At 45.0% G+C, this 14,274-nt stretch overlaps 1 protein-coding gene across 11 annotated transcripts in view; it reads left to right on the top strand.

Annotated features, from left to right (window-relative positions):
* Positions 1-9,282, top strand: part of Macf1 (microtubule-actin crosslinking factor 1) — a 338,170-nt gene extending 328,888 nt beyond the window's left edge. For 5 of the 11 annotated variants that reach the window (XM_011240417.2, XM_030253097.1, XM_011240416.2 and 2 more), the window contains 3 exons: positions 3,648-3,859; positions 6,964-7,093; positions 7,770-9,199. In XM_011240417.2, coding sequence (XP_011238719.2) covers positions 3,648-3,859; positions 6,964-7,093; positions 7,770-8,026 — 599 coding nt within the window. In that variant the 3' untranslated portion in view covers positions 8,027-9,199. Of the gene's footprint in view, positions 1-3,647; positions 3,860-4,334; positions 4,437-6,963; positions 7,094-7,769 lie in introns of all 11 variants that reach the window. The other 6 variants (XM_011240415.2, XM_011240418.2, XM_011240414.3 and 3 more) reach the window with 2 other exon arrangements.
* Positions 9,283-14,274: the final 4,992 nt, after the last annotated feature.

The raw sequence follows: 14,274 nt of genomic DNA, 5'->3' as shown, positions 1-14,274 counted from the left end.
TGTTATGGTCGCATTTTTCTTGTGGTGTATCAGGTCAGACTAAGCAACAGCGACGCTGCGTGTGGCAGTTACAGCCCGTGGTTGCCTGCTTGTCTGCTGCCTGCTCTGTTCACACGTGTATGTCATGCTGCTGGCTGGGAGAGTACTGCCTGCTTACCTTTATTTACTCTGTAACAATTGGAACTCCAAGGAGATTTGGGAGGGCAATCTCGTAGCTATTTTCTGTGGACTTTGGTAACCCTGGTCTTCATCCTTCAGAGCAAGGTAAGGTGCCCCAACTCTACAGGAATGCCTTCTTGGAGCTCAGTGATCAGTTTCTCTTCATTGGCTGAAATAGAACTCAGCAGCAGCTTTCAGTAACTGCCATCAGTGTACTTTCTTGTCACATGAAAACAGTGCCACAAGTAGACACCCAAGGCCAGTGGGCTGGAGGGACATGAGCTTCAAGAAGACAGGTTATTTGCTAGGCCTGGTAGCATCTGCCTATAAGTCCAGCTATTTAAGGCAAAATCCAGAAGATCTAGAATTGGAACCTGGTCTACATAGTAAGACTCTTCATCAAAAAATAGATGATATAGATAAAATAATATTCCACTAGGTAGGTTTGCTGTTTATATAGTTTTTTGGTACTGCCAGAGGGTTTTGTTTGTTTCTTCTTGTTTCTTTACTTCATTTGTTGCAAAGGAGACCATACATAATGCTTTAGATGAATACAAACAGTGCTTCTAGGCCTAGTGAGATGAGACGATCAGTGTGTAAAGTTACTTGCTGCCAAACCTGATGACTTTTTAAATATGGGTATACCTGTGCCTAATGTACTGTGTATATTTTAAAGGTTTGCCATTTGTATAGTTTCCTGGGAAAAAAAATGTATGTATGTATGTATGTATGTATGTATGTAAAAGGAAGTAACAAGTGAATTGGTATTAATACTTCTGGGATAGTAAAAATCTAGGAATCTTCATTTGTGGAAATTTAAAAGATGGTTTGGGGACTGGAGAAATGACTGGGTCAGCAACAGATGCTCTTTCAGAGGACCAAGTTCAGTTCCCAGTACCCACACAGGAGACCTACAGCAGCCTCGTTGGCTTCTGTGAGTACCTGCACTAATGTACATATACATATACATATATACATATATACATATATACATATATACATACACATTCCCTCCCATACCCCTCACACACTCTCTCTCTCTCTCTCTCTCTCTCTCTCTCTCTCTCTCTCTCTCTCTCTCACACACACACACACACACACACAATCTTCACATGTACATACAATATAAAATAAAAATAAGAGCCAGGGCTGTTACACAGAAACCCTGTCTTGAGAAACAAACAAAGAAGGAACTGGAGAGCTGCTCTTACAGACAGCAGCTGATTCAGTTCCCAGAACCCCACCTGGTGACTCACAGCCATCCCTAACTGCATTTCTTGGGGATTGCACACCCTCTTCTGACCTCCAGGCATTAGGTACACTGATATGTACACATACATGCAGACATGACACTCATACACGTAAATCTAAAAGCAGTTGGCTTATGAATCGGGGGGGGGGGGGCATTTGTGTGCATATGTGTGCCCATAGAACCAGAGTTAATTAGTGTTACCTAAGGAGCACAGACAACTTATAAGCCATTACACCACTGAAGTGAATGTCCCTCCCTCCTGTGTCAAAGCTATTTGTAGAAATTTATCCTAAGGGAAAATCAGGATATATACAAAATATTTTCGATGTTATCATAGCATTAGATACAGTATTTTTTAAAATATAAACAAATTAGAAGTTCAATATTAAATTGTAAACTGAGCATAGGACATATGGGAAATGGAGGAATATTACTGATATCTTTGTATAAAAAGTATATACACAGTTGCTCAAAGAAATAAAGGCATGCCAGTATTGTGAGTGAGAGTGAGTAACTCTTGACAGAGGACAAGTGCTCATGTGCCCAAGCATGTAAAACCCAGAGGTTGGTGCTGGGATTTCTGCCCCAGTCATTCCTCTCACTGAACCTGGAGCTTGCTATTTGGGCTAAGACTAACCAACCTGTGAGCTCTAAGTCCTGGCTTCTGGGGCTCCTAAGAGTGGCTCCTCGTGTCCATGAAACCAGCTCTCTCAAGCCAACTTTCCTAGGATTTTTTTTATCCCTTCTGAGATTAAAAAAAAAGTCCTCTTATGAAGTAGACCTTTACCCAGCAAATGCCATGGAGTAATAGAGACAAGATGATGTGGGTAATGGCATAAAGAGACAGCCAGGAATGCCTAAAAGAGAAGAATTAGGGTGGAGGACAGGCCGCCTCTTCTGTGGCTTGACCATTCCATTCCCTTGTCTAAAGAAACAGAGATGCTAATGAAAATCATGTATAGTATTTCATGTGATAATACTGTATAAATTCTAGTGTGGGAGGGACATAATCTTATCACTCCATTATTACAAGTAGCCCTCTTTAGAGAGAGAGAGAGAGAGAGTGTGTGTGTGTGTGTGTGTGTGTGTGTGTTGAGTTAGAATTTTGCTCTTTTTGCCCAAACTAGTCTCAAACTCAGGGGCTGAAAGACTCTCCCTGCCTTAGCCTGTGAAGGGGCTGGCTCATGCTACCACCTGCCTATAGCCCTCTGTAAAACATTTTAAATGTGCTGTCCACAACTAGATGCAAACTTCCAGGGTTTCCTCTTATGCCCGCTGCTGTTTCTCAGGCAGCTTGTTTAGAAGGAAACCATCAAATGCTTCTCAGGCAGCGCCCCGCCCCGCCCCTCTGCCGGATGTGTTTAGTGTATTCTAAAAGTGATGCAGTCTGGATCGGATGAGCAGCTTCACCTTTCCTGCGGAGCGTTGTCAGTGAGAAGCCAAAGGAGCTGTTCCACAGGAAGTATTTCTTTTAAGTTAGCAGTGTCTTTTACATTAACATTTGTTCTGGCTGTACTTGATGTCTCTGACTAAAACTCTATATTTTACATTCTGGTCTTATAGCTGCAGAAAGCCAGGAGCCAGCACTTACTAGGCCTTCAGCATTGCTCCAGAGTCTTCCACTGCGACCCTTTCTCCTACTGAAGTTGTTCCTTCGGCTTCCTACTGCTTTCAGCATTTTACTTAACAAATCTCACTCAGTTTTGTGCATGGTCTTGATCTTTCTCTCTCCCTACATGTTTACTTCTTAGACAGACTGTCCTCATCCTCACTGTCCTGGCTTCCTAAGCCTTTGCTTTAGAGTTGTTACTGACAGAACTCAAGGAAGCGTCTTATTTTCTCCACTATATTATTACCATATATCCTGCAAATTTTCAGCAAAAAGTACACATGTCTATGAGAGAGAAAATAGTTTAAGGTCAGAGGCTTGCGTCCTGTTGCATCTGTGTCTCCTTGAGCAGCTACAGTTTGCTTACCCCAGGGGATAGCAGCAAAACCTGAACATGAGAGCAGAGTGGATAGTCCTCTGTTCACAGGCTTGCTTGTTACAGCAAGCTAGGATCGCAGCTGGTGTGTCGGCTATGGGTCAGGACATGACCTCTGGTTTTGAAGAATCCATAGGTGGTATAACACCTATGCACAGCTTACTGTTATCATGGGGTCAAGCATCTGTATGACCATCTAAGATACATTTCAATAATTAACAACACGCATGCATTTGTTCATTCTCTTTTAGCACGAGGCAGAACTAACATAGAACTTAGAGAGAAATTCATCCTGCCAGAAGGGGCATCTCAGGGGATGACTCCATTCCGGTCACGGGGTCGAAGATCCAAACCATCTTCCCGGGCAGCTTCTCCCACCCGCTCCAGCTCAAGTGCTAGTCAGAGTAACCACAGCTGTACATCCATGCCTTCTTCTCCAGCCACCCCAGCCAGCGGGACCAAGGTATGCGCGGAGCTCCTTTATGTTGTCCTTCCTTGTCCTTTCCCATCCTGGTAGATATTCATTGATGGGCAGCCTCTGAAAGGACTAGCAGGAAAAAGAACATAAAAACATACAGAGCAACTGTGCCCAGACCTCCAGAGTGCACAGTTCACCACCTTTGAAGTGATTTGTAAAATGCCTGTTCAGGCTAGTTACATCTGAAACAGTTCTGTCTTCTTATTCCCAGTTTGAGGACTTTGAGCTTGTCCAGAGTTAGGGTTACTGGTTTGGAAAGCCCAGGTCCTGTCCGTGCAGCTGAGCTGACAGGTGAAGAGACCCTTCCACCTGCTGCATCTTGGCTCATCAGGCTTGGTGTATTTTATTTGTTTTCTGTTTCTTTAAAATTTAGTCTTTTTTTTTTTCTGTTCCCAATTTACTCCCCGTTCTGTTCCATCTTCAATTGTTCTGCCCTTCCCTTTGGATCTCTGTTTCACAGACTCCACTTCAGTTCTCTCGATGTTATGACAAACCCTGGTTGATAAACAGTAAAGCTGTCAAGGACAGCCATTGTCCTGACCTCCAGCTCCTCAGCCCTGAGGTAGAGTATGGCTTTGCTGAGTGAGACATGGTCACGAAGAGGCCCTCACTCATGCCAAGAACCTGACATGAGCCCAATGTCTCTTCCATCTCTGGGGTGCTTGCTGACACAGCTGATTGATCAAGTTGGTCAAGTGTTTTCAGGAGTTTCTAACTCGGATTTACCAAAATTGGAGATGAATAAGAGATGCCTAAAACAAGATTGTTTAACAACTTTACAAGTTTTTAGCCTGACATTTGTTCAGGATGATTGATAACTGTCATTCCTGGCTATTCATTTGTTAATGTTACCTGTACTTAGGTCTCTTGGAGTCTCCAACTATAAGCTACACAGACGAGTTACAAACACTTGAAACTAATCTACAGCGCATGTTCACCAGTGTTCTATATGTTTAGAACAAGAGGATGATTTGCAGACCCCCCCCCAGGGTGGTTGGTGCTGCCACATCGGTTCGAGGCATGGGTGCTATCTGTTTCAGCCAAGCACAGTTTCCGTACTAGTGACCACTGCTCTGGGGCTCCAGTTCCACCTTCTTGGTTCCTTGGCCTGGACACCTGGATTTCTATAGCTTTGAGTTGAATGCACATACCAACAGTTAAGCATGTCCAGATGCAGCCATTAAAATACCTTACACTTTTGGAAGACCGGTGTTAGAGAGACAAAGCCTGGCTGGTATGGTGGCACACACTATAATGCAGCACTTAGAAGACTGCGGCGGGTGTGTCATCGCATCAGGGCCGCGTAGGCTGTGCACTGAGAGCCTGTCTCAGAAGAGGAAAAGAAGAACTGAAACAAAACCCGGGCAGAGAGACTTGTCAGACAGCGGCCCTCTTGGCAAGTCTCAGCCCCTGCAGGGAACCTTGGGTTCTCACACCTCTAAGCACAGTGTTGCCTTATAGTCAGGCAAAGCTTCAGCTGGAGAAACGAGGGCCCAGAAGCCAGTGGCTGTGAATGAACTCACAGCTCTGGACTCGTCCCACTGCCAGCACTTCTGCTGGAGAGCTCATGACTCAGCTTGCCCTTGCTTTTTCCCTCTGTGACAGATTGCATATGACTCTGAGAGATGGCCTTTTTGTTTTACTTTACAATATAATCTTTTATTTCAAGTTCTTTACTCCTTGATGCCCTGTGGCCAGGCCAGGCCCTAACTGAGAGCCCCAGCCCAGAGGCTCAGAGCTGTGGACTCAGGCAACAGTGCTCAGGGTTAGCGTAGCTCTTGGAACTGGTGCTCCTGCTCCTAGGTGGCTAGGAGAGTTCCTGCTTGAGTGTCAATCACTTCCTGTCGCTTTCGCTTTTCCTTCATGAAGAAATTCAACTTGCACAATGAGATAGGCTGCTTTCCTCTCCTATCTATATAAGCATCTTAAAGGTTCTGGAAAACAATTTACCCAACTTATTTCATAGACAAACTGGAATTATATTCCATGTTTTAAGTAATATTTTAAATCAGACTTTAAAATATTCTTTCTCTACATTAAATCTATGGTATTAAAAAAACATCACATAGGAAATGTAGTCCCTCCCAGTAACAGCAGGCATGAGCTGCAGTTCCTTCCGGTTAAGACATGCTTCCATGCATTGTTGCTCACCACAGTTGTATAGTGTCCTCTCTCTCTGCCACATGGCTTTAGGTGCTAAGATGTGAAGGTACACCAAGAACATGAAAGTTCCTCCCTTTATGAAATTGATGCTTTAATTTAGGACAGATGTAATAAGCAGATATAGATGCCAGGCAGTGGAAAATACTATCCCTAAAAATGGAAACGCAGAAGCAGAAAGTTTCAAGTGGTACTGAGAGGTGAGGCTTCTCTGACAAAAAAGTATCCTCTCAGCATAGCCCATGAAGTTCAAGGTCTAAGCTGTGTGTGTGTTTGGGGAGGACGGTTATTGAACAGTGACTGTGTGGGCTCAGTAAAGAACAAGTGGACAGACTTCCCTGGCCATCAAGGAGACTCAGACAGTTCACTGAACAGGAAGGGTGTATGATAGAAGTGGAGAGACAGGATTCATCCCTCATTTCCTAAGGAAGAAAGCAGGCTGGCTCACAAAGAGATCTTGACTATAGTTGTTGCGTGTGCTTAATGGTGGCAGGTGGGTGCCCAACTCTGCTTTAGATTGCTGCCCCAGCACATGGGTACATAGGGTTGTTTGGCTTTTTCTTATTATAACGCATCACTTTATTCATTTGTAACCAAAGTAGCTCACTACTGGAAGATCTCACATTCCTAGGGGAGTGTATCAGCAGGATAACAGCCCTTGGGAGGTTACCATTTCTAGGGGAGAAGAGACATTAGAAGATACTCTGAAACTTTAATTGGACCTTAACAACATTTTGAGAATACTTTAAAAATTAAAAAAAAAAAATCCATGATCTATGTAGGACATTTTGTAAATATATCTTTGTTTTCCTGGACTTTTTAATTTGCTTTTTCAAATGGTTATCTATAAATAGCCTTTTAAATTGACAATCCAATTACATCCCTATCAAAGATTGTATCAACTAAATATGACCTTTTGTTATTTGAAGGTTATTTCGTCATCAGGCAGCAAGCTGAAGCGACCGACACCAGCTTTTCACTCCAGCCGAACATCCCTTGCTGGTGACACCAGCAACAGCTCTTCCCCAGCCTCCACAGGTGCCAAAGCCAACCGGGCAGGTGAGCGAGCACCATGCATGGGCTGAGGGCGGGAGGGAGCGAGGGAGGGCTAACCCGGTGGCCTCTCAGGAGTCATTGCTGAAGAGCACTTACGCTTATTAGGCAGCCATTGCTTTTTTTTCTTGTCACCACAAAAACTGTCCTCCTACACTAAATACTGGATGGAGCCCTTGTTCTGGATCAGAAATTATCGCAGTTGAGTAAAAGGGAGAAAAGGCCAGCCTGAGCTAAAGCAAGCTGCTTGTTAGTAACTTGCCGTGTCTTTTATGGCTGCTGGTGAACTGGGAAAGAAGAGCTGGCTGACTGCTACTCCTCCTGGGAACCTGAAACTTGGCCCTCCCCACCTGCACCTCTGTTACCATCTGCTCACACCCACTGTAACCTCACCAGCTCCCCACCTATGCCGTGGTGATGGAGCGGCTTTGAAAGGTGGTCCAGCTGCTGGGAGTAGTTGCTTTCTGCTCCTCATCAGGATGGAGTAGGTAGCCTCACAAACCAGAAACGGCTCAGCTCCTGCTGTCATGATGAAGTGTGGATCTAGAATGGCTGTGATTTCCCCAAGACCATGCAGCGAGTCAAGAGCTATTAGCCCCAGCCCCCAGCCCCCGGTCGGTCACTTGTGTTTCCATTTCAGTGTTTGCTCCACTAAGTCTCCTGCTTGATTCTTCAATTCCAGACCCTAAGAAGTCTGCCAGCCGTCCTGGGAGTCGGGCTGGCAGTCGGGCCGGCAGTCGAGCCAGCAGCCGGCGAGGAAGCGACGCCTCTGACTTTGACCTTCTAGAGACGCAGTCGGCTTGCTCAGACACTTCAGAGAGCAGTGCTGCCGGGGGCCAGGGCAGCTCCAGACGAGGGCTCACCAAACCGTCCAAAATCCCAACCATGTCTAAGAAGACCACCACTGCCTCCCCCAGGACTCCAGGTCCCAAGCGATAACACTGTACAAGCGCCCCACACCACTATCCACTTTGAATCCTGCTCCATACATTGGGTGTATATTTATTCTGAACGGGAGAAGTTATATTGTTAAAATTGTAAAAGAAGAATTGTGTTATGAAGCTGCCTTATTTTTTTTTCCTTTTTGTAAGTTACTATTTTCATGTGAATATTTATGTAGATAAAATTTGCTTCCTGGTAACCCTGTAACAGATAGGGCCCAGAGATGAAATATTTGAGGAAAACAAAAGGTCAAGACGCAAATGTGTATTAAAAAGAAAAGCCTCTAAATAGGGTTTCATGTGGTGCAGGGTTATAAACCTGCTTTATCTTTTAGGATTATTCCTAAATGCATCTTCTTTATAAACTTGACTTGCTATATCAGCAAGATAAATTATATTAAAAAAATAAGAATTCCGAAGTGTTTAAGGAACTCTTCTTTCTAAATCACAGACACCTCAGTTAGCGAGAATTAAGGAGCGGACACTTAAGATTGCATTTCCATTGTTTTACTGTTGTGTAATTTTAGCTGAAGAGACAGAACCTCATCTAGATAGCTTTTGCACATGATATAGCAAAGAGTTCATTGCAATACTGTCTTAACATAATGTCTCAATACTGGGTGTTAAAGGGCGCATAGCTGCTAGGATTCAGGGGTAAAGGAAACTTCAGAACATTGGGGTTTTAAACTGATCTGTAACTAACTGTCCAACCCAGCCCTCAGTGACTCCTGTGCTCACCAGGCCCCAGGCCCTGGTGAGGGGGACTCCTTGGTGGCACTGTGAATTACAGATTTGCTGATCTGCTTTTTTTTTTTTTCTATTTATTTAAATGGTCGATCAACCTACCATAAACTGAGGAATGAATTCCATAAGCCCAGTTTGAAATGTGGACCTAAAACACTTGCTCATCCTTTAACGGAGTTCACCAGCACACCTGTTCACCAGTCCCGTTTGCTTCCGTCTTTTTTGTGTGTAATAAAGTCAGCTGACCAAGTGACCACAGAGGGGCTGTCTGGGGCTCCTGTTTTTTAGCTGCTGTTCCTTGTCAGCTCTGACCATGTTGCTGTGTGATTATCTCAATTGGTTTTAATTGAGGCAGAAACTGAAGCTCTACCAATGAACTGTTTAAAAACAAGACACACTTTTGTATTAAAATTGCTTGCAGTAACAATGTTTTGTAATTCTTGGCTTTATTCTGAACCACTACTTTATATTTAAATGTTACCGCTAAGGTATAAAAATGTTGTAGTACTTAAAAACATCATTGAACAAGAGTTTTCTTGATGGAAAAAAATCATAGAACTCATTACTTTTTTTTCTTTATCTTACCTTGTTAATTTTAACGAGGCACCAGAGAAGTGGGATGTTTTCACACAGATATAGGGAAGGGATCCTGTCTACCTACATATTACAACAGATAGTGTGAGCAGGGCAGTGGTGGTGCATGCCTTTAATCCCAGCACTCAGGAGGCAGAGGCAGGTGGATCTCCGAGTTCAAGGCCAGCCTGGTCTACAAAGTGAGTTCCAGGACAGCCAGGGCTACACAGAGAAACCCTGTCTCGGGAAAGAAAAAAAAAAAAGTGTGTTGAATGTACCTTGGGATGGGCAAACTTCCCAAGCGGTGTGCTGAAGTTTCTGTTAGATGATAGTCACAAGCCAGACTTTTACCCTGGTAACCTTGAGACCACTGTAGAGGATGCAAACAAATGGGCAGGCAAAGCCGAAGCGTGGGGAGAACTTGATTCTGATAGACCAGCTCGCCAGGCGGCACCGTAAAGAGCTGATTCAGGGTGGGTTACACGGAGATGGGTGATCCAGACTGGGCCTCCCTTTCTCACAGGTGTTTGGTGGCCAGATGATGCATGTCGCCTGCTGGTTACCTGGACAGGTGTCTTGCAGTTTGTACATTTCAGGAGCCATCATTGCCTGTTTGCCATACAAATATAGTTATATATATTTATATATATAACTTGTTATAGTCCAAAGTGTACAAGGGCAGAGGGAATGAGTCTTGAACTCCTGTGCTAGTCTGGCTCCACCTCTCTAGTCCATAGCTGGCCCTGATGTGACTAGAACATCCAGATACCAACTGAATGAGAACTCAAGAAAGGGTCCCAACTCAGATCTATGTTCTCACTCTTCAGGCCACATGGCCCTCAAATTCCAGAAATTGGCAAGCTGTAAATGCCTAAGTTGCATAGGGCCAAATGTATAGATTAAAGCTGTGAGCTTGGGGCTGGAGAGTTGGCTCGGCAGTTAAGAGTACTTGCTGCCCTCGCAGAAGATCTTTTCAGTTCCCAGCACCAATGGTGATCTACAACCCCCTGTAACTCCAGCTCCAGGGACTCTTCTGGCCTCCGTAATACCAGTATACACATGCACATACCCACATGCTACATCCTTATAATTAAAAATAAATATTTGGGGCTAGAGATGTGTTAAGAGCCTTTGCACTGGTTGATGGTGCACACCTTTAATCTCAGCACTAGAGAGGCAGAGGCAGGCACATCTCTGAGTCCTGGTCTTCAGAGTGAGTTCCAGGATAGCCAGGGCCACACAGAGAAAAGAGCACTTGCTACTCTTCCAAAGAACCCACATTTAGTTCCCAGCACCATTATCAGACAGTCTCTAGAGGCATCTGCACTCACGGACACACACCTACTTGTTTTGGTTTTGAGACAAGGTCTTACTATGTAGCCTTGACTGTCCTGGAATTCACTGTAGACTAAGCTGATCTCTGAAGTCATTGAGTTCTGCCTGCCTCTGCTGGGATTAAAGGCAGGTACCACCACAACCACCTTAATACATACATAATTTGAATAAATTTATTTTTCATTAAAAACCTTATTCTTAAAAGTCTATGGGAACTTAGTGTAGGCTAGTGCTTTCACCGAAGCTGCCCGGCAGCTTCCAGTGCCTAGGAGCAGGAGCATGGCAGGACTGGCTGATGCCATATTCCCGGGGACACTACCTGCTCTTACTCTCTTCCCAGGAAACTTAGGTTCTAAGTGTTCCACAAAGCTCATCTGGCAGGCAGGTGTGAGGGAGCCCTGGAGATGTGGCTGGGGAGGGGTGGGTGTCCTTGCAGGCCTTGAGCTAAGATCCAACACCCACATGGGATGGAAACACTAGTGCCTCTGGCCTCTGCAGACATAGGCACTCATGTGCTCACACAATTAATCTTAAAAACAAAAGCTTGCCTGGTGGTGGCTCCACAAACAGCTTCCATTCAACAGGGATCTGTAAGACAGAGGAAACAGGCCAGATAAAGGCTTAACATATTACAGCGGCCGACAAAGGGGGTTGGCAATGAAGGCGCTGACCACACAAGCCAGGAGACCTGCCTTTAATCCCCAGAACCCACAAAAAGGTTGGGAACGGATTCCACAAAATCATCTTCTAACCTCTACACAAGTCTCTTCCCTCATAATAATAGTTCTGAGATGTGATTCAAAAAAACACATGATTGATGGCCAGTGAGATGGCTCAGCAAAAGATGCTTGCCACCAAGGCTAATGACCTGTGCTCACTCCAGAGCCTCCATGGTAAGAAAACCAACTACTCCTGTAAGTTGTTTTCCAGCCTCCACACGTGACATGCATGTGCACACACATATGAGATAAATGTTAAATCAACAGCCAAGCAGCCAGCATTCCATACATTACAGAGAACTTGCACCCTAGGTACCTCTCAATGTATACCCCAATTCTATGATCTTGAGTCCCCTATGGATAAGAAAGTTCAGTAACTTAGCACACTCATAGTCAGCAGCAGGTGAGGCAGAAAGCTCAGGTTTTGACACTCTCTTCTTCAAGAAACTTTGTGCTGTTCCAGGGTTCCACTCACAGGCACCTACCTCCTCTTCCTGGCACTGACCCTCTGCCCTTCCAGAAGCTTCACCAGCTCCTGGGGATGCAGCTTTCATTCGGCTTTCGGAAATGACCAAGTTCACCGACGGTCAGCACCACTAGAGTGGGGACTGCTCAAAAGGTGGAGTCTTGGTTCGGGGCTCAGTACAGACCAGCCCACCATGATGGTTGTCAAATTGGATTCTGATAGAGGCTCTTGGGTGACTGGCTAAGCCCTGTTTCAGTTTATAGGAATAGGAAGCACTGTGGAAAGAGTAACTGGTTCGTTCCTAAGCTCACATGAATGTTTCAGAGCTACCAACCAACCCCATGCTGAGCTGCTTATAGTAAGTAGGCTGGTAGCCCAGTATAGTCTAGATTGCAACCTGAGAGGTACAGGTAGGGTGGGAGGTTCTTGATGGTATGATGTAATGTGGAGTCTGCTGCATTAAGTACCCAGGATCCGGGGCTGGTGAGATTGCTCAGTGGGTAAGAGCACTGACTGCTCTTCTGAAGGTCCTGAGTTCAAATCCCCAGCAACCACATGGTGGCTCACAACCACCCGTATCTGAAGTCAGCTACAGTATACTTATTTATAATAATTAATAAATCTTTGGGGCCGGAGAGAACAGGGCTCACCGGGGCGAGCGGGGCTGACTGGAGTGAGCAGAGGTCCTAAATTCAATTCCCAACCACCAGATAAAGGCTCACAACCACCTGTACAGCTACAGTGTTTACTCATATACATAAATAAATAAATCTTTAAAAAAAAAAAAAGTACCCAGGATCCAGAGGGGGTGGGGGAGGGGAGCTATGGACAGGAGACTCGAGCTCCTGAACAAAAATTATATGGACATCTTTCTACCTCAGTCATCAAGCCCTATGAATTCAGCCCCCCAACTTTCACTATTAGGGAATTATTGTCAGCCCCTTTCCCTATTACTATGTCTCCAACGTCAGCCCCTGACTTTTCTCCCTCCCTCCTACCTACACTTCCCTCTACCCTCGGTTTGGACAGTTTCAAAAGCTACTTGGCAGCATCATCCTTTTTTTTTTTTTTTTTTTTTTTTCCCGAGACAGGGTTTCTCTGTATAGCCCTGGCTGTCCTGGAACTCACTCTGTAGACCAGGCTGGCCTCAAACTCAGAAATCTGCCTGCCTCTGCCTCCCAAGTGCTGGGATTAAAGGCATGCGCCACCACCTCCCGGCTGGCAGCATCGTCCTTAAAAGCCCAACATTTTCCCCCTTTTCTTTCTTCTTTCTGTTCCCCTCCTCCTATTCCTCCCTTCCTCCTCCCATTCCTTCCCCTCCTCCTCCCCTTCTTCCTCCTCCCCCACCCCTTTTCCTCCCCTCCTCCCCTCCTTTCTCCTCCTGCCCCTTCCTCCCCCTCCTCTTCTTCCTTGTTCTGTTTTTGTTTTGAGACAAGGTATGACTGTAGCTATGAAGGTAGTCCTGGTTGTCTTGAACCATGTAAATTATTCTGGCCTTGAATTTACAGCCGTCTTCCTGAACCTTCAGTTGTTCTGTGTTGAAGTTCACTCCAGTTCTCCCTCCCAGCCCCACGCTCCCAAAAATAACAGACTCAAAATATATTTACAAATACCTTGACCATATAACTAAACTAGGCTCTTCTCTGACTAGATCATAACTTCAAATAACTTCAATCTACACTTTGTCACATGGCTGGTCACCTGTGCTCAGATACCATCTCAGGTGGCATCTATCTCATCACATCTTCTTGGGTGAATCTCCCAGAATCATTACTGCCTACAGGATGTCTCACCTCCTATTTCCTACCTAAGCTATAAATGATGCTTATAAGAGATTCTACAGCTCTGTGTCTTAAAGGGGGCTTTGAAGCAGTATGGAAATTGACCTGTTGGATAAAAGACAGACTGCACATGCTTATTTGAAGGGTTGAGTTGATACCTGAAACTTTGAAACAAGACTGGAGAAATCTGGGTTTAGTTGCCAGAACATCAGGTGGCTCACAATGGGCTGTAATTCCAATCGCCCTCTTCTGGCGTCAGAGGACACTTGCACACAGGAGGTGCACACATTTAAGAAAAAAGAAAAATGGGCTGGTGAGATGGCTCAGCGGGTAAGAGCACTGATTGCTCTTCCCAAGGTTCTGAGTTCAAATCTCAGCAACCACATGGTGGCTCACTACCATCCGTAATGAGATCTGATGCTCTCTTCTGGTGCATCTGAAGTCAGCTACAGTGTACTTATATATAATGATAAATAAATCTTTGAGCTGGAAGAGACTAAGAGAGCAGAGTTGGGGGCTGGAGAAATGGCTCAGTGGTTAAGAGCACTGACTGCTCTTCCAAAGGTCCTGAGTTCAAATCTCAGCAACCACATGGTGGCTCACAACCATCCATAATGAGATCTGATGC

This window comes from Mus musculus, chromosome 4 (assembly GCF_000001635.26).
Source record: "Mus musculus strain C57BL/6J chromosome 4, GRCm38.p6 C57BL/6J".
In the NCBI taxonomy this organism is placed as follows: Eukaryota; Metazoa; Chordata; class Mammalia; order Rodentia; family Muridae; genus Mus; species Mus musculus.
Note: the sequence above shows the minus strand (reverse complement) of the source record. Positions and strands in the feature narration are given on the sequence as shown.